Genomic DNA, 27885 nt, shown 5'->3' with positions numbered 1-27885 from the left:
TTTAAAATTGTTAATAAAAAACATTTACTCAACATATTTTATACCACTTGAATTTTAACAGAATTTCATTTACGGTCTGTATAAAATGAAACGATGGCTGCCAGCCCATTCTCATGGTTCCAAAGTACTGCCAGCCCATGAGAAAGCCATCACAAGGGTTAAAATTTGTAATTTTTCAGCCAATGCAGTAAATAATAAAGCAAAAGTTGCCAACCAGGTCTACGAAATACGCTTACAAAGGGATTTATTTGCAAGAATTGTGACATTATCCCTGGATTTCAATATCGACGTCGAAAAAATATTGTCTTATCCAATAACACCAATTCCGTTATCTCTATGTCATTCTGATGAAACAATTTGTAAGACTGAAAAATCTGTAATCACTGAGGTTTTACAAATAAATGCAGCTGCTAACATACCGCAAATATTCGACATAGTCATAATCGATGGATTTTTCCTGCTTCACTTAATGAAAGAAATTCCAAACACTTTTGGAAATTTATCAAAAAAATTATCTCATTCATGCAGAAGACACCGGCCAAAAGATTCGACATCATATTCGACCAATATTTTACTCCATCCATTAAAGATTATGAACGAATACAAAGAAGAAATGTCAGCAGTATCGATTATAACATCACAGAATCCGAACAAACTCGACCTAAAGATTTCAATAAAGAATTAAGAAATAGAAAATTCAAGGACGCACTGGTCAGATTTCTCATAGAACATTGGGGAACAGTGGAACTGGCGCCATTTATTGGCAATTCAACCATAAAATTGAATTACGATGTGTGCTATACATTTACAAGTGACGGCGCCTCTGTATCGAAAATCGTCGATGAGGAAATGTCATGCGAACTTCAGGAGGAAACAGATACAAAAATTGTGTATCATGTGTGTAAAGCGGTCTGCGAGAATGTTTTAATAAAATGTTCCGATACTGACATACTGATCATCATGCTGGGTAACATGGACCATATTTCGCATGACGAATTGCACATATTTATGGAATTAGGAACTGGCAATAACAAACGTTGCATTGATATCAATGATCTCAGTGAACAACTCGGCCTATCCCTAAGCCAGAGTTTACCAGGATTCCATGCCGGCCTTTTACAGAAAAGGTAAGAAAAGACCTTTCCAGATATTAAAAAAATCACCGGAATATCAAAATGCTTTTATTGAACTGGGGAATATAAACTCCATCGCCACAAAAAATCATACATTTAAAATGCTGGAAAAATTTGTATGCGAAATGTATAATTTAAGAATCATAAATGACGTGAACAGCGGTCGCTTTTCTAAATTCTGGGAGACATAATATATAAAGCGTCAAATGTAAACGCAGCATTCCAGAAACAGCTGAAAAATTTGGACGCATCGTCTTTACCGCCATGTAAAACCGAGTTACATCAGCAACTTCTCCGAGCTCAATATATTGGAAATACATGGCGAAACGCTTATTTGAAATTTCCAACTTGTTATCTCCCAGAATCGAATGGCTGGGTGAGAAATGGAGAATTTCTTTCTTTTAATTGGTTTGATGGCGACCAATTCCCTCAATCAGTCCTTGGAGCTGTCATAGAAACTCCTTCAACGAATGACAACATTGAATCAGGTACAGTATTTTACGCCTTCATTCATAGTCCGAAATTTTGCAACTATCAGGTATTTTGATTGGCGGTATGATTTTCTTCCAGATGGTGAAGCTGAAGAAATAGAAAATGACTATTTCAGTTCAGACTCGGAATCTATATCTGACATAGAAAATTAAAAATTTAATTTTGTTTTTTTTTTCTATTCATTTAATAAATTAAATACATAAATAAAGGAATAGTAAATTAGAAATAAACCTTTTTTAAGAAAGAGAAAAAAAAATCCCATTCTCTAATTTTTTGATGAACAAACCTTTCATCCTTCCCATTTTTGCAAGACTGTACGGAGAGACAGAATATGAACAATATACGCTCTCTCTCGTGCGCCCACATTCACGTAAGTCGGTCTCGCTCGCACTCACAGGAATGAAATTTTCCAAATTTTGCATGTGAAGGAATCATCAGAATGGGCTGACTCTACACATTTCATCAATTTATTGTATTGCCAATGTCGTGTAAAAAAGACAGCCGGTATAAAATATGTTGACTTGTGCTTCCATCAACGCACTTTCAACATGGGCTGGCAGTACTTTGGGACCATGAGAATGGGCTGGCAACCATCGTTTCATTTTATACAGACCGTAAATGAAATTCTGTTAAAATTTCAAGTGGTATAAAATATGTTGAGTAAATGTTTTTTATTAACAATTTTAAAAAATAAGAACGCATAATTAAGACCGCTATTGAGCAACCAGCCCGCCGGATATCGATTCTAGTATTAAAAAACTAATCTCACACAAAATTTCAAGAAGTATAAAATATGTTGGGTTTTTTGGTCATGAGCTCTTAGACTATAATCTAAGACTGCATAAGAATGAATTAAACTTTAACGGTATATTACATATTTCTCCTTCTTTGTTCATTTGAACGTTAATATGTTGGGCTCCACTACTAGAACTTCTTAAATTATTCCTGGAAAGCATGAATAGGTTTTGAAAATGTTTGTCATATATTTATCACTACTAATGGGTAATATTATCAGGAATCGCATTCTTAAATATTGTTTCTAGAGTGAATTTAATTATTTCACACATATAGTAAACTGGAATTGGTTTTGACAAATACACTTTTTGTACATATTTAAGTATATTTAATCAATGTTTGTTTCTAATACAATTTTAATCTACTAATTTGTTAATTTTTTTAGATTGTCCGCCAATTTATCAGTTAAGTTTAGATCTCTTTTTTGCGATAGCGTCCTCTACTGCACGGAGTTGTTTTAATAATTCTTCACGTCGCGACTTTTTCAAATCCTTTTCCGAATTTATTGAATGTGTTGGTGATGAAGCTAGAGCCGATACTCCTACAGTGGGTTGTTTTTTAATTTCAATAGATATTGGTGATCTCTTTTTAGTTGGTTCAGCTGAAAGAAGAAATATTAAAAAAACATTAAAAAAAAATTTTTTTCAAAGAGAGTTTGAGGTGACTCAATCGGTCTATTATAATTATGCAATAGAAAAAAGTGTGCAACAGTTATGAGAAATGTTTTGTTTAACCCGACAAATTATTTATAACATAATAAATCGTGCAAAATTACAATAGGCTGAAGCCAAAATCTGCAAGTGGAAGACCAAAGAAAATATCTGACCGCGCCGACCTATTTTGTTGAGAAAAGTATCCGAAAACCCGCAGATTTCGACAAAAAATCTTGCTAGTGAGCTAAGAAATTAGTGTGGGTTAGAAGATTATCTTTATTTCTTTTATTCTCTACATAGCATATTTAAAAGAGGTTATCTGTTGCTAGAACATACCTAGCTCAACGAGATAGTTACTGGGATGATGTGATGTTCTGCAATGGGACTAAATATAATGTGAAGGCAGCCAATAAAAACACTGGAAAGGCGGAATATTATACCGATAATGAAATTTGGCAAGCTCTCAGTCATGGTGTTGGGATGCATTTCCAGCAATGGAATGCTTGATTTGGTTTTTATAGAAGATACGATGGATGCACGAGACATGAAACATAGTAAAACCCCTACTGAAACTGAATTTATTAAAATGAGTATATGGGAATAAATGTTTAGCATATTGACGTGCGCTCCGGATCTATCAGATAACAATTCAAAAAACAACCATCAGATGACGCTCTAAGGCAACCTAATTATAATCCAGGCAAACCAAGAGTCTACATGTTTTGGGATTGAGAGTTGTCCACTCTTTCCATTGCGTGTTTTGTTTAAACTGTAAATCGGCTGTTTTATTTTTGTGTATGTATATTTAGATTTTAGACGTTGGGATTCGTAGCTTCTACAATAGAAAGCTCTTGCATTCAAATTAAATATTTGTTAATAAGTGTTAACGGGCGAACAAAACCCGTTAGTTGTTTTTGCTTTCAACGCGTCCTTCTTGCGATAAATTGAACGCCCACAGTAACTACAATTTTCAAGTATACTACGCTCCACTTGCAGTTAGTTAATTTAGCAAGTGATCGTACACGTCGGGCTATATATCAAAATTTATTCAATCAAAGAAAATCATACTGGAATGTTCTGCCAGGTTTATTGCAATTACTATCAATGATATGTAGCTTTAACCTAAACCAATATACAGGGTTTGATTGAAAAGTAATAAGCCTTCCCGCGCGTAGCGTCTGCCAAGCGATCAACCGAATCGGCTGGTGGGGGAAAATGATCGTTGGACCTTCCTCTTCCACTAGAAACCGGTCCCAGTTCGCTGGCAACAGCGGTGCAGCCAACATCGCTCTGCGCGTGAAAGCTTTTTTAAAAGTGTGTTAGGATTTTGCAGTGATGAAAATGCAGCGATCGTTGGAGCAACGTTACCATGCTGATCATCTTTTTCGACTCTCGAGACATCGTCCACAAGGAGTTTGTACCTTCAGGAAGCAATGTAAACGCGACATTTTACAAAGAAGTGCTCCTTCGGCTGAAAAACCGCGTCGCCCGAGTTCGGCCCGACCTGCGCCGGCGCACACCGCCTTCCTCTGCACCTCTGCATTGACCAAGATGGGGGTTCCGGTGCTTCCCCACCCTCCCTACAGCCCAGACATGTCCCCTCCGGACTTCTTCTTGTTCCCGCGCCTGAAAAGAAAGCTGAAGGGGAGGCGTTTCGACTCCATCGAGGCGATCCAAAAAACTGTGACAGCCGAATTGAACGCGATTCCGGCGGATGAGTTTAAAAAATGTTTCCTGCAGTGGAAGGAGCGCTACCAGCGGTGTATTGACGCTCAAGGGTCCTATTTGGAAGAATATTAGTTATATAAGCCAAAAGGTTTAATAAAACTGCTTAAAAAAAATAAGGCTCATTACTTTTCAATCATTATTTAATAAGAATTAAATAAGAATAATTTCAGAATCAACACAGGAATTCACTGGACTTCAAGGATTCTTCAACATCCAAGGGAACTATCCCAAAGGCAAGCATGAGAACTGGGCAGACTTCTGTGCAAACTCCCCACACACAATCTCACACAATTGCGAAACATTACGAAAAATGATGCGAAGCTGCACAAATAATTCGTAATACATTGTACCCTTTTTTATTTTAAATTTACATTTAATTTTCCTACTTCTTGTTTTGTTTGAAATGTTGAAACACCAACAAAAACTGAAGAAGCTTTGAATGATTTGGAAAATTTTCGAGATAACAATGAAAATTCAAGTATATATACATATACAAAACATATATAAATATATGTATATATATGATTACATATATATATATATATATAATTATATATATATATATAAAATATAAATACATATATCTTTGAATTAGGATTTTTATGTTATACACCATAGAACAAGAAATGCGGTTTAAAAAAAGACTATCAAACCTCCTTAGGCCAACGCGTCACCGCTTACACCAAATATAGACAAATTTGTAAAAAATCTTGCACAAGATATTAACAGCCTAGGACCGCCATTTTTTCCTTACAAAGTACTATAATCTAGATTTCCAAAAGATTAAAGGAATCTTTCAATGTTTTCCGCTGCTAATGAAAGTTTTTTAAGCTAAAATATCTGTTTTGTTTACTCGTTGTTGTTGTTGTAGCGGCATAAAATTTTGGGAAATACTTCTGAATTGACAACCCTTGGCAGGATTTCAATCAATACAGTCAATTTTGTGTTATTCTGAATAATGAATGATTTAAAGAATCGAGCAAAGGAGCAAAGTTTAAACCAACAAAAAAAACGTCCCAATGTAACATTATCATCATTATTAATATCATTAAGGGATAATTTTTAATCTTTCAGTTTGTTTACTTAAATCTTACACTTACCTTTCTTCCCTCCTCTTCTTTCATGCACTATCTTATCCGTAGTTCTGGAGCGTTTAATGTTAGACCGCCCTCTAGACATTGACGAACTGTCGGAGCTGGACGAACCAGTATCTGAATCAGAATCACTCGAATCAGACGAACCTAAAATGATAGCATAGAAACAATATTTAATATGGAAATATATTTCATGAGAAAACAAAATCTGGTATATTCTGCACAGTTGTAAAATGATCGGTTTACTCTAGTAGCCACTATTTTAAAGCAATGATAATTTTTCTACCCCTTGCATGAAGGGAGACAGTACACATTTTTCGGGGTGTGCAGACACTATAGACCTCGAACCAACAACGGCATCCCGACAAATTTAATTATGGTCAACAAAATAGAATGGACAACACAAAGTTTTCACCTATTCCAATCTCCAGAAGTGGATGGAATTTTACCAACCATGCTCCATCTTCGTGGAGAGAATCGAGGGTTGTGTTCACTTCGAAAGCAGGAAAAATCGGCCCTCTATACTCGAAGGAATACAGGCCCATTAGCCTAATTTTCTAGAGTCTAAATTTCTCCTGAAAACGAGGGAGAAAATTCTAGATGCATACATTAGAGACACATTTAAGCCGGACAAATTATCCAAGGCACGCTTACACTAAAGGCCGATCTACTGAGACTGCACTTCACTCGCTCGCTGAATATAGAGAAGGCTTTACAATATAAAGAGTATGCTCTAGGGATATTTCTGGATATATCAAGAGATTTTAACAATGTGCATCGCATCCTTCGTTGCTATTTTCAACAGTATAGTCACTTAACCCTAGAATATCACTACTAAATAGAACGAATGTTTTTGTTTTTGGTGTTTCTCTTTAATTTTTATGTTTTTTTTTCTGCTGATTTTTTGTATAGCATCAGTGTTTGTTGAACTCTCTTAGTGTGCGCATGTACAGCTCAGTTCTGTTTGGGTAAGTTTTTTTTTTGTGTTTACGTCGTCGAAACGCCAAAGTAATTGTGTAATTTTTAGTGACTTGACATGTGATTTCATAGTGCTTATTTTTTATGTAGTTTTTTAGTATTTACTTTAATTATTAAAATGGCAACTGGTACACGATGAATTGATAAAGAAATTGAAAAATTTCTTGCAATTTGCGATGATGAAATTGAATTGGAGGATGATCAAGATCAAAATTTTGAGGATAACAATGTATCATATAGAATATAGTTCATCAGATGAACCAATCGATTCAGATGACGACGATGTGCCTTTGAACACTTTAATATGCAAGTCAAATATAGTGCCGTTGTCAAAATCGATATTACGTGGAAAAGATAGACACAAATAGTCGATTATAAAACCTAAGTCTCACCATAATGGATTGAACATCGTGCATCAAGTACTAGGACCTACGCGACAGTGTAAGAACATCACGGACCCTCTACAGTGTTTTCAGATGTTCATAATTAATGAAATTATCAACGAAATAGTTCAATGGGCAAATGTGGAGATGGCTAATCGAAAATCAATTTCACTTGCCATTACCGATGAGCCGCAAAGGAAACAAACTTCACAACAGGAAATATCATCTCTTATAGGAATATTGGTTTTAACTGCTGTTAAGAAGGACCAACATCTATCAGCAGATGAATTGTTTGATCGAGCTTATTCAGGGGCTCAATACTTATCCACAATGACGAAAGCTAGGTTTAGATTTCTTTTATCTTGCCTTAGATTTGTTGATAAAGCTGTATGCATTCTGCAAGTTGGTGACAAATTTGCCCCACTTAGACAAGTGTGGGAGATACGACAATGCATTACTGCTACTTTCTTACAAGCCAAAGCCCAACAAAATGGTTTACTTGCAACAAATCCGATTTCTAATACGCCATGTATGGTAGAATTTTACAATAAAACAAAAGGTGGTGTGGACACCTTTGACCAAATGTGCGCTACTATGAATTGCTCACGTAAAACAAACAGATGACCAATGTGTAAATTTTACGGTACACTGAATATGGCTTTTATAAATAGTTACGTCATCTATACTTATAATATTTTTCAAGCAAATCTTAAGCCTCTAGGACGCCGTGAGTTTATGAAAAAATCTACATTTTTCGCTTATTCAACCACATGTTACTGAGAGACTTCTTGATACTCCAACGTTGAAAAGATCGGTTCGCGATGATATTGCAAGTGTATTGCCGGCTGATACAGGAATCAATGACGATATGTGTCAACATCCAAAAAACGAGAAACGAAAAATTTGTGCATTTTGCCCTTCGTTCAAATGACGAAGGAATAAGTCAGTTTGCGCAAAATGTAGAAAAAGCCTGTGTGGAGAGCACAAAGTACAAATTAAAGTCTCAATATTCCAAAAATTTATATTTTTTTCTAATTCAATACGTTAGCTTTAACAAAAAAAAAGATAAATGAATTTTTTTTATTTTTTTGTTATTTTTTTATTGGTTTGTTTTTGTTCTATTTTATACATAAGGCAAATGAGATAGTGCTGTGAAATCTTTTTTTTAATTAATACTTTTAAAAAATTAAAAAACTAAACTTTTTTTGTCTTATTTCATTAAAATATGTACATTAAAAAGAATTTAAATTTAAACCACTTTTTTGAAGAGGAGACATCCTTTGTACACTTTGAAATATTACCGTAGTCGATTCGACGAAGTATGATGTTAACGTATTAAAAATAAGTATGATATTCTACTGTTAATGTTCAACCCGCTCTTTATCTATGGATAGAGCAGTTACTAGCCTGCAGGAGGATAAAAGCGAAATGGAACGATACAAGTGTTACCAAACATGCATGCAGAGGTACTCCGCAAGGGGGGTACTTGGTATGGTGGAATACAACAAGAAAATTGACATATTTAATGCCTTTAGAAAGGATGCAGCGACTTTCTTCTCTGTGCATAACAAGAGCGATGAAAACCACTACTATGGCGACGCTAGAGATGATACTTAACAGACCACCTATTGATCTTATGCAGCAAAATCCGCGGGAAGATTAGTGGTTACTGGAGTATTTACTTACAGAACCTTCGAACATAGCTCAATAGAAAAGAGGAGTACAGGTTACACAGAATGCATAACTCCGCGCGTTCTAAGACTTTGGACAGAGTGGGAGCGGGCATTTACTGCTCAAAACTAGGGATTAAGCAGCTAGACTAGAGCAGCATTTTCCAAGCGGAAGTTTTTAATGTTGGGAAAGCCGCGGAGCTAGCCTACACAGAAACTGAAAATAACTCAATAATTAATATTTACGCGGACAGTCAAGCAGCAATAAAAGTAATGACCTCATATTATATTACGACCAAAAATGTCCAACGGATCAGGAAAGCCATAGAAAGGCTCACCGCAAACAGAAGGCTGCACATCTATTGGTCGTCAGTTGACAGAATCACGTGGGCAATAAATAGTTTTTCTCCTTTTAAATCTCCTGGTTCTGACGATATCTTGCCTGTGATGCTTCAGAAAACCAGTACCTCGGTGGTTCCTGTCCTTCAAGAAATCTACTTGGCGTGTATAGCTCTTAATCACGTTCCCGCCAACTGGAAGAAAACGAGGATTGTTTTCATACCCAAGGCAGGGAGGAGAGGAGGGGTCACGACTCGGCCAAGGACTTTAGGCCTATAAGTCTTACCTCATTTATTCTAAAAATGTTTGAAAGATTGATTGATTATCATATCCGAGAGCACATCGAATCCAAATTATCTCCAGCGCAACACGCTTACCTGAAAGGGAAATTCACTGAATCAGCCTTACACGAGGTCGTAGGGACTGTGGAAAAATCTCTGGAAGGCAAACAATTCACTTTGGGGGCCTTCATAGATATAGAAGGTGCTTTTAATAACATCAGGCGGAGTCAATTATCACTGCGTTAGATAGACTAGAGGTGGAAATACCTATGTCTCTGGATCTCGTCCCTGCTTGGATGCAGGGAGATTAATGCGGTCGCAAGAGGGGCTAAAGTCACTAGATTCGTTCACAGGCGGACGCCGCAAGGAGGTGTCTTTTCCCTTCTACTTTGGCTAGTTGTAATTGACGAAGTTCTGATAATGCTAAATAAGGGTGGGGTTAAGGTAGTAACATACGCCGATGACTTGGTCCTGATGGTATCGGGACCGTTTCCCTCAGTCATGGCTGAGATTTTGGAAAGGTCTTTGGCTGTACTCAGTCGCTGAGCTGCCACTTGTGGCCTCCGAGTCACTACATATTGAAAAAAGAAGGCCAGTATAGCCTTCTACTCCTGCAAATCTATGTTCGGTAAAAAATGGGGACTCAAGCCACAGGTCGTGCTGTGGATGTACAACGCAGGGGTTTCGCCAATTTTAACGTACGGATGCCTGGTTTGGTGGGAAGCTCTTCGGAAGGGCTATAATATCACTAAACTGGGGAGGCTGCAAAGGACTGCATGCATTGGCGTCACCGGAGCATGTAAAACTCGCCCCAGTGCTGCCTTGAATGTCCTTTTGCACTTACTTCCCATCGACTTTTCCGTCATTTCCATCGCAGCTCAAAGTGCAATCAGGTTGAAGGAGATCGGTCTCTGGAGACAATCTCTCAAGGGACATAGAAGCATTTTCGGGCAGTTAACACCGTATTTCTCCGAACTTCGAACAGATTTCTCTATCCGCAAACTAGAGTTTGAGGGTCGTTCTAGAGCAATCTTTCCAAATAGTCAGCATTTGGTTCGAGGGGAAAATCTGCACCGAAGCTTGCACCTCTGTCTTCACTGACGGTCCCAAGATGGAACTGGGAGTCGGAGCAGGGGTCTTCTCTTAACCAGCCAATTTATCTATATCCTTTAAACTGCCGAACACTGCTAGTGTTTTTCAAGCAGAAGTCTTTGCGATCTTGCAGGCATGCAAAATGCTTAAGGAACGCGGGAGCGAGGGAGATATTAACATTTTCTCCGATAGTCAAGCCGCGATTAAGGCTCTGACGACGCCATGGTGCAGATCAAAATTAGTAAACTCCTGTAAAGAGGAGATTAAATCACTTGGGTGTGCAGGTAACATTTCTCTGATCTGGGGTCCAGGACATAGGAACATAGAGGGAAATGAAATTGCTGATGAGCTTGCTAGGAAGGGGACTGAATTGGCCTCAGAGACCTCCTACCCGGTCATCGGCATCCCCTTGACAGTTGTTAAAGGGGAACTGCACAAATTATTTCTCAGGAAAGCGCAAAAAAGATGGAGCTCCATTTCTTCATGTGCTATTTCGAAAACCCTTTAGTCCCAATACGATATAAGAAGAACTCAGAAAGTTCTTTGGACTCCTCCAAACTCGTAGCTGTGTTTACCGGTCACTGGACGATCGACACACACGCGGAAAGGCTAGGGTTACCATTTAACCCCCATTGCAGAAGCTGTGGGGAACTTTCAGAGGAGACCGTTGAGCATTTTCTCTGTAAATGTCCGGGTTTGGCAGCTAGAAGACTAAGGTCACTGGGAGCTCCTTTCTTCGACAGCCTGGGGCAGTGCGCCTATCTAAATCCAATCAATTATCTCCATTATATCAATAGCTCCGGTTGGCTGTAGATATCTACCTGTTGGAGGTCTCATATTGGTATCAAAACGGCGCTTTAGTGCTACTTGAGGAGTGCCAGGTGCACTTCAACCATTTCACCTACCTACCTACCTACATCTATTGGGTACCGGGTCACAAAGGCATCATAGGAGACGAAATAAGAGATGAGATAGCTAAAAGTGCTGTTAACCTACCATTTGAACAGAAGAACGGCATACAAAACCACTAAATATAATATACAATGAAATGGATGAATGCATGAAAAAGCAAGTGGAAGCTAGGTTAGTCCACCTACTCCAAAACTCCACTACATGCAAAACTGCAAAAGTCATGTGTAGAACTAATGACAAAAAACTTCCTCAATTCGTACCTATGCTCTAACAAAAAGACTGCAAAACTTTTATAGGTATGCTGACAGGTCATAATCTATAAATGCAGCAAGTGCAGAGAGGATATAGAGGACGTTTCCACGACAGTCGGTTCTACGTTACCGAAACGACCCGGATTTATATCCGGCCAAGGACTGTCACTCCAGCAGCATTCACCGTATGTAAGTGTGGAAAATGTTTATGCTGCTACAACAGGATATAGAGGAAACCTTAGAGCACCTTCTGTGTCTTAGTCCGACATTATCAAAAACGCGCTCCCAATGCCAGGAAGCCCCGCAGTTTGAGGGTGTGGAGGAGTCTCTACTGTAAATCTTAACAGAGATCATCTCGTATCGCTACGGTCCAAAAGGTACATGCGTGGCTTAATGCCAGCCGGGTTAACCTAATGTAACCTAGTTCACGTATTTGATTTGAATAGATTTGCAAAAATAGAACAGACTGTAATATTAGTTAAATTTCAAAGAAACATAAAAACCAATACCTGATCCAGATGAACTCGAAGTAACTCGGTGTCTAGATTTCGACTTATCAGATTTTTTCGCGGTTGCTATTGGCTTCTTTCGCTTATGCAATGGACTATATGCATTTCTCTTTTCCATTGCAGGTGACAGTGAATTTTTTCTCTTCACATTGGGAGAATGCCGATTACCTGCAAAGCAACGAAAATTTTAATTAACACAAAACTTCTCAATTCATCCAAAGAATTAATTTACTATTATGCTACAACTGTATTACTTATTTGTCCTGTGCAAAACTTTAAATCGTATTGATATACCATGGAACGATTATAAAATCTTTTTTACAAACAAACCTTTGACTTCTTTTGAGTTAATTAGTCCAATAATCATGAATGAATGAAATTAAATTTCTTAATACCAGACTAATAATTTAATATACTTAATAAGAAAATAAATAAGAATAATTTTAAAGTTGTTACGAGCTAGCGAGATTCCTAAATTGTTCCTCTATTATTTTGGTATTTTTTTTATTATGTTTTGTTTTCTTGTTTTATGAACACCTTACTTATTTTTAATATTTGAATTTGGACCCAAATGTATCTCCTATAAATACTACTTGCAGTATATAATATATATATACGAGTATATGTTAAATTCTAGTAGCATGAGTGTTGTAGATTGAACTAGTCAAAGAATTACACGCTAACTAACAAGATCATTTACAAGGGTTCAAACAACAACAAAAACAAAAATTTGCGGCAAGCCGTGTTACTCTGGCACAATTATGTTCTGAATAATAATTAGCGCCTACACCCTTTTTTGGGTGTTTGCCCGAGCTTCTCCTTCTATTTGTGATGTGCGTCTTGATGTTGTTCCACAAACGGAGTTACGTACGGTTTTAAGCAGACTCCGAACGGCAGATATTTTTTATGAGGAGCTTTTTCATGGCAGAAATACACTCGAAGGTTTGCCATTGCCTGCCAAGGGGCGACCGCTATTAGAAAAAGGGTTTCTTAATTTTGGCGACGTTATCTCTGTGAATTCCGAATGGTAATCACGCGCCAACCCATTCGGCGACGGTGACCGCCAAAGGGAATGAGCATATCCCTAAGCATATATCTTGAATATTATTTTCATTAAAATTTGTACTCTAGTCTGTAAGATTGTAATACAATATAATATACTGAATAAATTTATTTGAATTGAGTTTTAAAAACTACCGAATACCGGTTTCGGTAAATTTTTCGGTCAGAACATCCTTATATCTAACTTATAAAACGTTAAAGTAGAAAATAAAAGGCAGCTATTTATAGTACGTATTTGCCTCGTCAATTTAAATAGAAAAAGTTATCAAGCACATCGATAAACATACTTGGAGAATGGCGAGGACGACGAGGGAGGCTCGGTGATCGTGCAGATCGCATTCCATGTCTACGTGATGGTGATACCTTATGCGAACTATTATAACGACGCCTATGACCAACTGGGGTAGACGAACGGCTACTTTCCGAGCTTGAATCAGATCGGGAGCTGCTCGAAGAAGAATACGAAGAATTGCTACTATAGCTACGACGATCATGACGGCGTTTGCTACTATGATCCCGTGATTCTCCACGCCCGCCAGGAGATCTCATCCATGGGTCACGCCACTCATCACCACGACCAACAGGTTCCACACGCTGAACAATAACTTCGCGAGTAGGACGTACTCGTCGTTCATCTTCATACTGCGGCATACGATGAGGAGGCAGTTCACGATATCGTGTTGATCGTCCATATGAGTCCACATCATCATATGTTGCTGGTATTGGCGGACCACGCGCAAATCGGTCGGTTGGACTGTATATACCAAGTGGTTCTTGATATAAGCCATGTCGGCCATACGCTGGAGCAATCTGTAATGATAGAAAACTCTATTACTGTTCATTCGTAAAAAAAAAATTCAAAACTAAAATACGCACATCTTGTGGGGAACCCCTCTCCTTTAAATAATAAGCATCCTTTTCTATTTCGTCTGGAGATAAAGTCAAATTCATTTTCTTATCCTCAAAATCCATATCTTGCTCTTTTCGTTTATTTGCCTTACGCATCATTTCTTTAGCTGTTCGTAAGCCGCGTTCCCATGCACTTTCAATAACGACTGGAGCATCCGCTGTTGCTGCCCTAGGATCATGGTGTGCACCATAAACTGCAGGTGCATGTTGTAGGCCCAAGCGGTGATGTAATGCTGGACGGTCAGTGCGAAAATCATGATAGTCAATTGGATGAGTTGGATAATTGGCAGGCCGAGTGGCAGATGGTCCTGTTTGCGTTACGGGAACCGGACGTACCAAATCAAACATTGTATAATTTCCCTTATCAGTTACACCAGGATGAAGAAAGCGACAACTCATTCCCCAAGTGCATTGACCACGGGTATAAAAGCGGCACACAGGTTTGGGTTCAGTTTCCTCCGGTCGTTTCTCATCTTCATCCGACACTTCGCCTTCTTCTAGTTCTTCGCCGTCTTCGGCTTCTCCATCAGATTTCGAAGATCTTTCATTCTCTTTTCCTAATTTACTTTGTTGTTCATGTATCTGCTTCTCATCATCCTTACTTATATCTTGACATTCGCCTTCTTCAGCCTCGAAGTCTAAGGCATCTTCATCATTTGATTTCACCAAAACCTCGATGGGATCACTTTGTTTGTCGTTTTCATTTGAACTTGCTGCTTCTTCAGTTGCTTTTGGGTTTTCCATCGTCTAAAACAAACGTATTTACTCTCATTCACATTCTTTTTTCTAAAGACTAAGATACGTTGTAAAAGGGGCCAGGATTGGCATCCAGTTACAAATACAAATGCCTTCCTTTTCTTTGATAATCATAAAGATAACCTACACTAAAGACCTGGCTGTATCTCAGTAGGATGGCTTGCAATGTTACACAGTACATTTATGTTAACAATCGGACTTCAGACTTTTTTGTTGGTGCCGTTAAAAATCCTTACTATGCGGATAATCTTAAGGATAATATGGAGAGCCATTCAACTTTGGACGAGTTCAAAGGGTGCCCACTATTACCGACGTGTATTACGTCCAATTATATTGATAAATATACTAGCTTAGAGATAGGCAAGCAACGATAATGGCTAAATTTATTTATTTAGTATATTTACAAGCTTAATTTACCTTCGCCCTTCGCCATTGTATCAATAATTAATTTTTATTTTCTAAATCCTAACTTTTTTTTAAATTAAATTTAAAAAATTACCAGAGAATGTATTGAAAGTCTAGTTATAAATCTATCTATAAATACCTTTCCGTGAGTTTTTATTAAGTCCAGTTTTTGACGTAAGTCCGTAATTACTGCATTTTGACTGTTATCAGTTTCTAAAGAAAACCGCCGTTCCGAATTATTCTCTTTTTGATCGATTTCTTGGTCTAAAGGAGCAGATGCTGAAGAAACATTTGTTGCTTCGTCCTCTATAGACTGCTTACTACTATTCAAAAGTGAACCGCGCTTTTCACTCTCCAAATCGCTTACATCACTCAGTTCTTCATGGCTTATATTTGGTCCGCCATTACGGAAATTAGAATTAGGACTGTTGCTTCGGCTACTGTTAGATGATAAACTTGAATGTCTTGAGCTCCGTTGAGACTTTGAGGCTTGAGGTGACGGGGTACGACTTCCTAATGTTGAAATGGAATTATTATCTTTAAAATACTTAAACTTAAACAAATGATAGACATGAAATCAACCTAAAATTAAAAAAATTCACAAACTAACTGAAAAGAACACTGGAATACAAATTTCAGTTCAACTTTCAGTGGCGTTGGATATTTATCAAAGAATCTGGTGTTCCACTGTGACATAAAACTATGTTTCAATGTTTTTATAATCCTGAAAAGCTTTGAAGAAGAAGAGGGGAAATGAACTTATTAGGCACAATAACCGAAGTTGAACATTTATAAATAATATACCATTTAACAGCAGTCTGCAAGTTTTTACTCTGTACCAATTTTACCAATTGTACCATTTTAGAAATGCGGAAATTATTTTAACCAAATATTACTAATTATTTGAGAACCAAAGTCATGTATACTGGTACAATTAGAAAGAAAATAAATAAACTAAACAAAAATTAAGAAAACATAACTTGTATGATAAGAGATATTTTGATTTATGAAAGTTTCTCTACTTTGTAATTCTTTATAATAAGACGTTTTTGTAGAAATAAATGCTTCATACGCTTACTTTTAGTGGGTGAATTTTCGACAGGCGATTTTATACCATCGATTTCGTTATCACTAGACGAAGAAGACGATGAAGAATTAAATTCAGATTTGGAGGACGAATGTGGAGAATTCGCACCATCATTTGAACACCGTGAATTTGATCTCGATAATTCTTGTCCTTCCACATTTTCACCTGCCTCCACATTGAGTGTGTTTATGGCTTCCACTTCATTTGAAGGTTCGGGTGAAGATCGTGAATTCTCCGATGAATTTGATGATGAATTTGATACCGAAGATCCCGGGTTAGAATCATCCGAATCCATTTTCAATTAAATTTGTTTTAGAACCACCCGAAAACAGGAACGCTGAGAATGAAAACACACATATATATATAAATATAATACGATCCTAGTAATAGAAATAAATATATAATATATAAGATCGTATATTCTTTATTGTTTCGTCCATGAGGACTTATGAACAATGTATGCACAAAAAAAATAATTTTTCTCAAAAGACAAATACGTATGTATTTTACAGTTCAATATTTTGAAAAAATCTTAGCGACTATAGAACTGATTTTCGGGCATATATTATAAAATATAATATATCCAAATGATTAGCAGTCGAAAATAGTATATATACATACATTGAAAATGCTTAGTCTTGCCATAAATTCTGTGACACAGGAGAAGGAAAATCGCATTGTAGTGATTGCATTACATAAGTGTGGTAGAAATACAAGTGAGTTTTACGAATTGCTTTGTTAAGCACACAATAAATCATTTTTCCCAAACGTCTGAAGTTACAGACAGAAAAAGAAGTGGTCGTCCTCGAGTGGTTCGAACCAGTGCAGCCATAAAAACCGTTCGATAAAGAATTCGAAGAAGTCCCCTTAGAAAGCAGAAAATCATGTCCAGGGAAATAAATGTATCGACCAGATTCTTGTCAAGACGAATTAGAGATGATCTCCATAAAAGCCTTCCGTCGCTCAGCTGGTGGCTGCTTCTTCGGTGACACGCAGTCAACGGCCATGAAAATATTATTTTCACAGATGAGAAAATTTTCACTGTTGAAGAAGTTTTTAATAAGCAAAATGACAAAATCTATGCTAAAACTTCTAAAGATGTAAAAAAAATTTGTTCAAAAGTTCCGCGTGACCACCATCCAGACTAACATATGTACGTAATGGTTTGGTGGGGAGTGTCTTGCAAAGTCGTTACATCGCAGAAGATTGGCCGTCTGGAAGTCCAGTAATTTGGAGAGTCTCAATCTTTGCTTCGAGCAGCGACGTCAATATCCATGGAAACCGTGCATGCTGTAATAGCTAAATGGCTTAATCATTTGAAGGCGTGTGTAAAATCAATTGGTGATCATTTCAAATGATATTAATTTTATTTTAAGTATTTAGTATTTCATATCTATAACGGACTTAACTTATAACAGAACTTATGGCAGGACTATGTATGTATATAAAGGGTGATTTTTTAGCTATTATCTTTTTAAACTGTTGGTTTAAACAGCTGACGCACGTTTCGTGTTTTGTTTCACTGTCAAACATCTTCAGTTTGGTCCATAATTTAACCATGAATCGTCTTACAAACGAGCAACGCTTGCAAATAATCATTGAATTTTATTATAAAAATGCGTGTTCTTTTAAGAAAGTTTATCGCGCGCTTCTTCCATTTTATGCTCAGTTTAATCGACCCACTGAAGCGGCTATTCGAGCTATTGTGACTAAATTTAGAACCAAATTTACATTATTACTTAGAGTGCGAACTGAAGAAAATATCGCAGCTGTATCGGCCAGTGTTAATGATGACACGACAGTCGGTTCTACGTAACCGGAACGACCTGGATTTATATCCGGCCAAGGACTGTCACTTCAGCAGCATTCCTCGTATATGTATGGGGAATATTTATCCTGCTACAACAACAACAACAACAACATGACTATTAATTATCGGTTCGTCGCAGTTCGCAGTGATGGGGCCTGTTACTCAACAACGTGGAAAATTTTGCGAGAGGATTTAGGTGTGAAGCCTTTCAAAATACAGCTGGTGCAAGAATTGAAGCCGAACGACCTACCGCAACGCAGAATTTTTGGTGAATGGGCCCTTAGTAAGTTGGCCGAAGATCCACTTTTTTATCGAAAATTGTGTTCAGCGACGAAGCTCATTTTTGGATCAATGGGTACGTAAATAAGCAGAATTCGATTTTGGAGTGAAGATCAACCAGAAGAATTGCAAGAGCTACCAATGTATCCAGAAAAGGTCACAGTTTGGTGCGGTTTATGGGCTGGAGGTATCATTGGATTGTACTTCTTCAAAGATGCTGCGAATCATAACGTAGCTGTGAATGGTGAGCGCTACCGTGAAATGATATCCAACTTGTTTTTTCCCCCAAAATGCATGACATGTGGTTTCAGCAAGACAGTGCCACACGCCACACAGCACGCGTAACAATGGACTTGTTGAGAGGCGAGTTCGGTGAATATTTTATTTCGCGTTCGGGACCTGTCAATCGGCCATCCAGATCGTGCGATATAACGCCTATTCAGACAAGCCTGCTTCAATTAACGGATTGGAAGACAACATTAAAGCATTTATATGTGAGATACTGGCCGAAACATTGGAAAGAGTATGCCAAAATTGGACTAAGCGCAGTTGCGGTCAACATTTGCATGAAATAATCTTCAAACATTAAATTATATGGACTGTACTATCGATTTAAATAAACATTTCATGCATTTTTCTGAATTTTACGTGTATTTTTTTGAAAAACTTTCCTTTAGATCTTAAAAAAATCACCATTTAGCAGTATTTATTGACCTTAGAAGCGCTTTCGAGACGACTGATCGGGAAATAGTTAAAAAAAAATTCGGTGTGGAGAACCGTGAACTTGAATGGTAATTTCTTGTCAGATCGGAAGCAACAAACGCTTATAGACTCATCTGACGATACTCTCTTAACAGTCAGCGATAGAAATCGGCCTAGAGCAGTAACAAAAATGCAAGAAGATCTTGACTCTTTATACAATTGGCTGTGCGTAAATAAACTTAAAACTAAATCTGACAAAAACAAAGTTTATGATTCTTTGTAGAGCAATAAGGGACCACAGCTTAGAAATAAAAAATGAGAGAATTGAAGAAGTAAAAGTAACTAAATATCTTGGACTATACATAACTTAAAATTTGAAGAGGACGTTGAATATACAGTTAATAAGATTGCGAAAAAAATCGGGCTCGTGAAAAGATCATGCAAGTACATAGGAAAGAGGTATAAAAGTTTGGTTCATAGATCAATAGTTGAGCCGCATTTTATATACAGTGAACGATATGAACTGTTACCAACTTCACACTGCTTGTATATGTAAAACAGCTCATGACATCAACGTCAAAATTATTCTAATCACAGCTCAATATATTCTTTATAAGCCATCAGAAGCATTTGCGTCTCAGTTTTGTTGAGTTTTTTTTTTTTTCTGTGATGGAATTCAAACGTAAAAGTGTGATTGCGTTTTATTTGGTTGGAAAATCACAACCAGCCATTGTTCGTGAGCTCAGTCACCTCAAAGTGAATAAAATGTTTGTGTATCGCTCCTTAAAACGTTACAATGATACTGGTAGCATTGCAAAACGATATGGTGGTGGACCAAAAAAAACCACTGTTGCGCTTGCACGAACGTGTTTTCTGATAAAAAAAATTCGCATAAAACACTCAAAACGATCGTGTTTACTTGACTGAACATATATATATATATATAATTGGCGCGTACACCCTTTTTGGGTGTTTGGCCGAGCTCCTCCTCCTATTTGTGATGTGCGTCTTGATGTTGTTCCACAAATGGAGGGGCCTACAGTTATAAGCCGACTCCGAACGGCAGATATTTCTGAGGAACTTTTTCATGGCAGAAATACACTCGGAGGTTTGCCATTGCCTGTCAAGGGGCGACCGCTATTATATTAGAAAAAGGGTTTTCTTAATTTTGGTGTTTTCACCGAGATTCGAACCGACGTTCTCTCTGTGAATTCCGAATGGTAGTCACGCAGCAACCCATTCGGCTACGGCGGCCGCCTTGACCGAACGCCATACGAGAATTTGAGCCTACGTATGGCCACTCGAAGCAATTTCCCATCGCAAGTAAAGGTTTGGGCCGCAGTGACCGCTGATGGACGCCCTCCAACCCTTTTTATCGAGCCTGGTGTCAGAGTGAATGCGACTTATTCTCGAGAAAATGTTTTAGAAGCTGCTTTAGAGCCGTGGACAAAAAAAATTCGGTCGTAGACCATGGACGTTCCAACAGGACTCGGCACCGTCTTATAAAGCTCGTGTGAACCAAGAATGGTTAAAAAACATGTTCAAAACATGTCAAAACACTTCATTTCGTCCACACAATGGCTTTCGAATTTGCCAGACGCAAATCCGATGGACTATTCCATCTGGTCCATTATGGAGAGCAAGGTGAGGGCTAAAAAATATGCCAGTATGGATGCGCTGAAAAATGCGATTATAAGAGAATGGGCCAAAATATCTCAAGATCACATTGGTGCAGCATTCAACTCATTTTTTGACCGTTTGAAGGCTATAGTCAAGGCAAAAGGTGGTCATATCGAGCTAAAGTGAATATATGTTAAAATTGCAATCATTTTTGAACAATTTTGCCTTTGAAACCAATAAAAACTAATTTCACACAAAAAGTTATGGTGTTTTGTTTCGTTCACCCTGTACTGTCCAACGATTTTTTCATGGCTAGCGACACACAAGTTGAGAAACTACAAAAAAAGCAAAACAGAGCTATGCGATTCTCTTTGAATAAGGTTTATGATACACCCATAAAAAAAATTATCAAAGACTTGAATTTCTGAGCGTGAAACAGCAAATATTTTATCACACAATGAAGTTCGTTTTTAATATAAAGCAGGGCAAATTACCGTTTCCACGACAGTCGATTCTACGTTACCGAAACGACCCGGATTTATATCCGGCCAAGGACTGTCAGTCCAGCAGTATTCCTCGTATGTAAGTATGGGGAATGTTTATGCTGCTACAACAACAACAACAAATATGTATTACATTAACTATGTTAAACTATAAATTACGCTGTAAAAAATTTATAATTGTAAACTATAATTTCTCTTTGTACACATATACATATGTAGGAATATTGTTTATATATTTTAGGAATATTGTTTATTTATAAGCATATAAATGTATAAATTAGGTCTTAAGACCGTAAAAACTAAATAAATAAACTCCTACTAATCCAATATATGTCTGGCATGTGAAGGCACTCCGCACGATACTAACCACCCATTCACATGCCCTCTCAAAAGCACTCACCTAACACCCCTCTCCCTCTAAACCCAACCTGTGGAAACAGCACGTTTCCTGGGCCTACCGAGAGATGAGTTAGACGATGACGGCCGGTGACTGCACCTTACTGGCAGGGCTTAAAATTGCTCTAATATCAAACAAATTAAATAGATAATAAATTTTCGTTCACAAAGACAAGAGATTTACCTAAAAAATTTGTTTCGAGAGCTCTGATAGCATTCGGTGGTACACCCAACTACGTTAGGTTAGGTTGAAGCGGTTGTCCTGTGGGACACACTCAGGCTCATAGCCCATTCTGATGCCGCGTGGGGAGCTTGTCCCTATCTCTCCTAAAACCAGTGTGTGCTTTTCAAAAATTTTAAAATATCTCTGATTTCTATAGTACTAAGGTCTTCTAGCTCACTAAAGAATTGTCTACCCAGAATAGTAAACCTGCGTCTGGATAGAGCAGGGCAGTGACACAGTAGGTGCGAGATTGTCTCTTCCTCGTCCTCATCTAGACAACTTCTAAAGAAGTCATGTGTTTGCACACCCATCCTTTGGGCGTGTCTGCCTATTAGGCAGTGCCCCGTTATGACTGAGATCAATGTGCTAAGACTGTGTTTATTTTGGCTTAGCAGAGATTCTGTGCGTTTAGCATTTAGAGTTGGCCAAAGTTGACAGGCGATTTTGCAGGTTGCTTCATTTCGCCATCTTTCATTTGCTTTCTTACAATTTCTTCAAGGATGTGTAGCTTACATGTTTGTAAGGGTATCCCTATGTCATTATCTATTTGCTCGTCAGACAGTTTAGTGCCGAGTCTTGCTAGTTCATCGGCTCTACAGTTACCCTCAATGTCGCGATGGCCAGGAACCCATGTTACTTTTAGGTGAAATAACTCAGTCATCTCGTTAAGAGATGTGCGGCATTTCATGGCTACCTTGGAGGTTGTCGACTGTTTTGTGAGGTATTTTATCGCCGCTTGGCTTTCAGTGAAAATGTAGATATCATTTCCGGAAATCGCTTCACACTGTATCAATGTCGCGGCTTTTATTATTGCCATCAGTTCAGCCTGAAAGACACTACAGTAGTCGGGGAGCCGAAAACTGAAGGAGATCCCCAGATGTTCAGAATATACACCTCCGCCCACCCTGCCCTCGAGCTTTGAGCCATGTGTGTAAACATGGATGGACTCGCCCTGTCTCACGTCGTCCCGTTCCCACTCTTCCCTTGAGGGTAGGAGGGTCGTAAACGATGTAATGGCAAGTATAGGCGGGAGTGCATAGTCCACCAGTCCGGGAAGCCCCAGAGTGCCAGCCAGGATTTTACCGTGGCCATAATCCTCGTTTACCCACTTGTTTAGAGTGTTCAGCCTTATTGCCGCACTGCGTGCGTTATATATTGCCTGCAGATCTACCGGAAGGAGGTTTAGTGCCGCATATAATGCTTTCGATGGTGTGGTTGACATGGCACCGGTTATCAAAACAGATGCTAGTCTTTGCACCTTGTCAAGTCTCTTACACCCAACTAACATCAGTGAGTTTAAAATCAACGAGAATACAGAAATTAATATTTTCAGTATTTTCACAAAGCGTAGCAATGTTATCAACATGCAGGGTATGCCACATACCGAACTCGATTGTCTTTGTTCGTAAGTTGAAAAAAGACTCCTCTATCCTTCCGGAAGATATGAAAATGTGTTGGATCAAAATATTTCTTATGGAAGGAAATAACTATTAAACCCCGTTTCGACGAGGGCTTTAATATATCATATTTAACGCGATATTTGCATTAAAATACATCTTTGGACTACTGCGTATACCCGCATATATTGGAATGTATTTTTAGATCTTGGGTGGAAAGCTTATTATTGTATTTTAAGTGGCATACTATTTGCTTCTATCTTGGTTATCTAGGTTTTTTTAGCTTTTACGGAACATTTCACGTTTATATTTTTTTTACCAGTTGTTGGTGTGGAATCATAATATAGTAGCTGTCATTTTCGCTTCAAGTGCTTACAGCTTTTAATTGCAAAGCCGCAAGTATTTTTATTTGGGCTTGAGGAAATAGAAAACCAGAAAAATAAAATAATACATAAGTACAATAAATATATATTAAATAATAAATACACCATATTTTTACCGGTTTTTACAACATTTGTATTTTTAATTTTCGCACATTTTTTATATAGTTTATAAAATAATAATAGATAGACATACATCGTCTGAACTGTTGATGGGAATTTCTGTCCTGTCCTATTTTCTATCCAGGCGATAGCCCTGAAGAAATTATGCTGAACATTGAGGCGGATTTGATCATTCTCGATGAGTTCTTTAGACTAAATAAACTTTTATTAAATGTTAATAAGACGAATGTTGTATGTTTTCGAAGTAGAAGGAAGCCAGTGGCCACTCTTGGCGTTCTCCATAACGGGATTCTGTTTAACGAGTTCAATTGTGTTAAATTCCTGGGTGATAAACGAGATTCTATCTAGAGTTGGAATGACCACGTTAACTTTGTGGAACGGAAACTATCAATGGTTAACGGTTTTCTTTATAAGGTTAGAAATAAACTAAAAAATTGATTTACTTTGGTCTAGCTCATTGCCACATCACATATGCCACTAGTACATGGGCTTCTTACAACGTTCATAGCATTCAAGTGATGCAAAATAGAATGCTCAAAAATATTATCAATCTACCGCATCGATATCACTCAGTAGACGTATTTATATGTAAACTGTCGCATTTTGCCTGTAAAATTAGTGCACAGATTCCAATTATTATGTCACATCAAAATTATGAAAAATATTGCTCATAACTCTGTGCAATTAACAAGTCTCCAACATAGGTATGAAACTAGAAACAGAGACAACCTTGTTGTCTCCCGCTCGGTAGGTAAATAGGATCTCATTCCAAAATATTTCACACAACGGTGTTCGTTGGTACAACGATCTTGATAATGATGCTTTTCAGGAAGCAATTAAAAGAGCACTTTTAGGAAAGAGCAAGTTTACAATCAGCGTTATAAATTGAAATACATAAATTCGTAATGAAAATTCGCTATGTAAATACGTTTATAAATGTAATTATTCTTTATAATAATAAATTAAAAATAAAATGTAATTGGCTTCATAATAATAAAAAAAAAATAAGTTTTAAACTTTGGTAATTGTCTCGTTTACAGCGCAGGTCCCGCAATGTATCAAACCTTTTTTTATTGAATATAAATACTATTTTGATTAATTTTAATATTTGAATATAAATTGTACTCTAATACAAAAAATCACACGCTTTTATATTAAAAAGTTCGCCTACGGCACTTTTTTATATTTAACATTTAGATATAATATATAATATAATGGAAATGTTTACCCTCTGAAATTCCATGAACTAAAAAACTATCGAATGTCTAGAAACTATAAATATGGCAAAGAAAAGAGCAAAAGTGATAATACCAGACATTATTATCAAAATTTATTTCGTCGCCCATTTTGTTCATATGTTTGTTATTAGTTATTATTAGTCCAATTGTTAACAATATTTAGCGAAATACTTTACTGAAAATATAAAAAATACAGTGCATTTAGTGAGTATTTAGAGGCATAAAACACAAACTTTACGGAATTATTTTTAGTTAATAACTTTTTAACGGTTTGAATTAAACTCCGTTTTATTATTCTTAATATTGGGACCTAATCGCGTCGATTGATTGGTACCGGTACCTACATTTTGGCACCCGGGCTGTAAACTAGATAATTACCTCCGATTTATATATTTCTATACGAAATTTGAACAAATTAAAACAATAGGAAAGCAGTCTAAACTGTTCAAATTATGTTGTATTTATAATTTTGACTGCGTAGATATCATCAGAAAACTACGTGGAGAGAGGACAGGAGAACGAGAATACTTGTGAAACCTATAATCTGGAAAAGGCTACAAAGAAGAAACATATTTCCATACTTCTGATTTCTACGGTCGGAATCAGCATAAAAATGTTACAATACTGATTAAATCAGTATATGGACATAAAAAGAGGGTTAACTTGGCAAAAAGCAAAAAAAGCAGATGGAACATATTGCTAAAACTAAGCCGCTTAAATCTGAACTACTATCGCTTTGGTCTCCAACATCATTTACAATCATTTGCTAAAAAAAACATATCGCGAAGTCCCGTTGTGCTAAATATAATTCCCGCCGTTGCGATAGGTGAAATATTTACTTCTTGCTCTTATGATAAATATTGCCATTAAGACGCATACCATAAATTGAAAGGGAACTTCCATGTGGCGCATCACTCATACACCATACATTACAACTTTTTGACAAAGGTATAGTGCGGTTTGTACCCATAGTATAACCATACAGGGTAATACAAATTTTAGCTTTGGAATATAGAAATTACATATAATAAATTCATTATATCCTATTTTGTTATACTGGCAGTACAGTGAAAACTTTTCTTCCATAAAATTTGGTAATATTTTTGTATAAAAAATAAACCATTAATATGCAAGTTTGGCATTACTTCAAATCTTTATTAACAATATAATTGTTTGTTGAGGAATATGACAGTGAATTTGCATAGACCAAACAAGACCCATCGATTCTATATTCAATTCTTACCTTTAAATTCACACAAAATACTGTCTTCTTTTTGCCACATATTGAATATCTCTCTTTCATTTGTCATAACCTTCAGGCAAAAAACCCGCGCGATATACCGAAGAATATTTTAACACTGCACTTTTACAAATAATAAATTGACGCTTTTCACGACTTGACTGTTCTCGACTTTTCACTTATGTATGTATACATACACATCTATGCACCGCAAAATTTAACTTGGAGGCATTTCAGAAAATACTTTAGTTCATTTTTTATTCAAAGTTTTAACTGGACGTTTTTTTACGTAATTTCTGGAAATCGCACATATGTTTACTAATTTTTATTTTAAAATCTGTGAAGACCGTCGATGAAACCTTACCTGGAACGTATAAATAATTAGCGAACTTAATCGGCGATATATATTTGAATGAACACTTAGATGTAAATTCTCAACTTCAAGCACACTTCAGCTGAAAAAAACGGCTAGGCAACGCAAGGAAATCCACGTCAATGCTTTGAAACTCCCAATGAAAACAATTATTTTCTTTCACTTCGATTACAGTTGGAAAATAATTTTATATGTTTTCACACACAGGCAGCCACAAAAACATGGCTTCTTTCTCAACCCAGGTTTGCATTTTTTGATACAACTTTTTACCAGTACTACCAACCCCTGCTAAATCTTTTGCGACAATCATTAAGCCTGCACGCACCATACATCAATACACATTTTGTAAATCTCACATCATGAAACTGTCTTTTTGAGCCATTTCGGAGTTTCACGTTAAAAACCATGGTGTACAAAAATTTAAGGTGGCGTCTTCCGAAAACCTCTCCTTTATTTTGCACGGTTTTGACAAGCGTTTGTACTCGTTTGTAAATATTAACTTAATGGCTTGGTAATATTGTAAATTTTGCTTAAGTTTGTGATTTTTAAATTTAGCAAACTAATGAAAGCAAAGAGCCCCGTGTAAAATTGTGAAAGCACGAATTATAAAAATTACTTCGTATGCAGTTTATTTCACGATTTTATGCCGATGACGCCGTGGGAAGAAAGTGTGTGTATTATTTTTCGTATTTTGGGTGTGTTTATTTCTATTGCTTTTGCTTACTCTACCGCTTTAGGTTAAGTTGCTGTTCTAGCAGCATAAACTTTCGCCATACATGCACGGGGAATGCTGCCTGGAGTGACAGTACGTGGCCAGATATAAGCTTGGCTCGTTTCGGTAACGTAGAACCGACTGCCATGGGAACGTCAGGTTAAGTAATTTTCCTTGCCTTTGCTAGTATATTCTGGAGGCATAACGTCGCAAAGAATTCGGATATGCAATCTTGTATTCAATTATTCTTTTTTAGGCATACTATCGAAAATAATCTGCTTTGTATCACACGAAATAATCTACCTTTTTCTTAAAACTAGTTACAAATAGACGATATTGATATTTTTCGAGTTAAGGGGA

The 27885-nt window shown here is 37.1% G+C and overlaps 1 protein-coding gene across 2 annotated transcripts; it reads right to left on the bottom strand.

Annotated features, from left to right (window-relative positions):
* Positions 1 to 2584: 2584 nt before the first annotated feature.
* On the bottom strand, positions 2585 to 27050 carry LOC129237591 (zinc finger CCCH domain-containing protein 18). Of its 2 annotated transcripts, XM_054872420.1 has the most exons (9): positions 26805 to 27050; positions 26444 to 26736; positions 16521 to 16866; positions 15582 to 15955; positions 14249 to 15028; positions 13660 to 14182; positions 12311 to 12478; positions 5902 to 6042; positions 2585 to 3021 (listed from the first exon to the last, which is right to left on the bottom strand). In XM_054872420.1, the coding sequence occupies exons 3-9, from the start codon at positions 16822 to 16824 to the stop codon at positions 2822 to 2824; spliced, it is 2490 nt and encodes an 829-aa protein (XP_054728395.1). In that variant the 5' UTR covers positions 16825 to 16866; positions 26444 to 26736; positions 26805 to 27050; the 3' UTR covers positions 2585 to 2821. The 2 variants fall into 2 exon arrangements, with proteins under 2 accessions (XP_054728395.1, XP_054728394.1); XM_054872419.1 differs by lacking the exon at positions 26444 to 26736.
* Between the last annotated feature and the right edge of the window lie 835 nt (positions 27051 to 27885).

This window comes from Anastrepha obliqua, chromosome 2, assembly GCF_027943255.1.
Source record: "Anastrepha obliqua isolate idAnaObli1 chromosome 2, idAnaObli1_1.0, whole genome shotgun sequence".
Classification (NCBI taxonomy): Eukaryota; Metazoa; Arthropoda; class Insecta; order Diptera; family Tephritidae; genus Anastrepha; species Anastrepha obliqua.
This window is presented reverse-complemented; position numbering and strand designations above follow the sequence as displayed.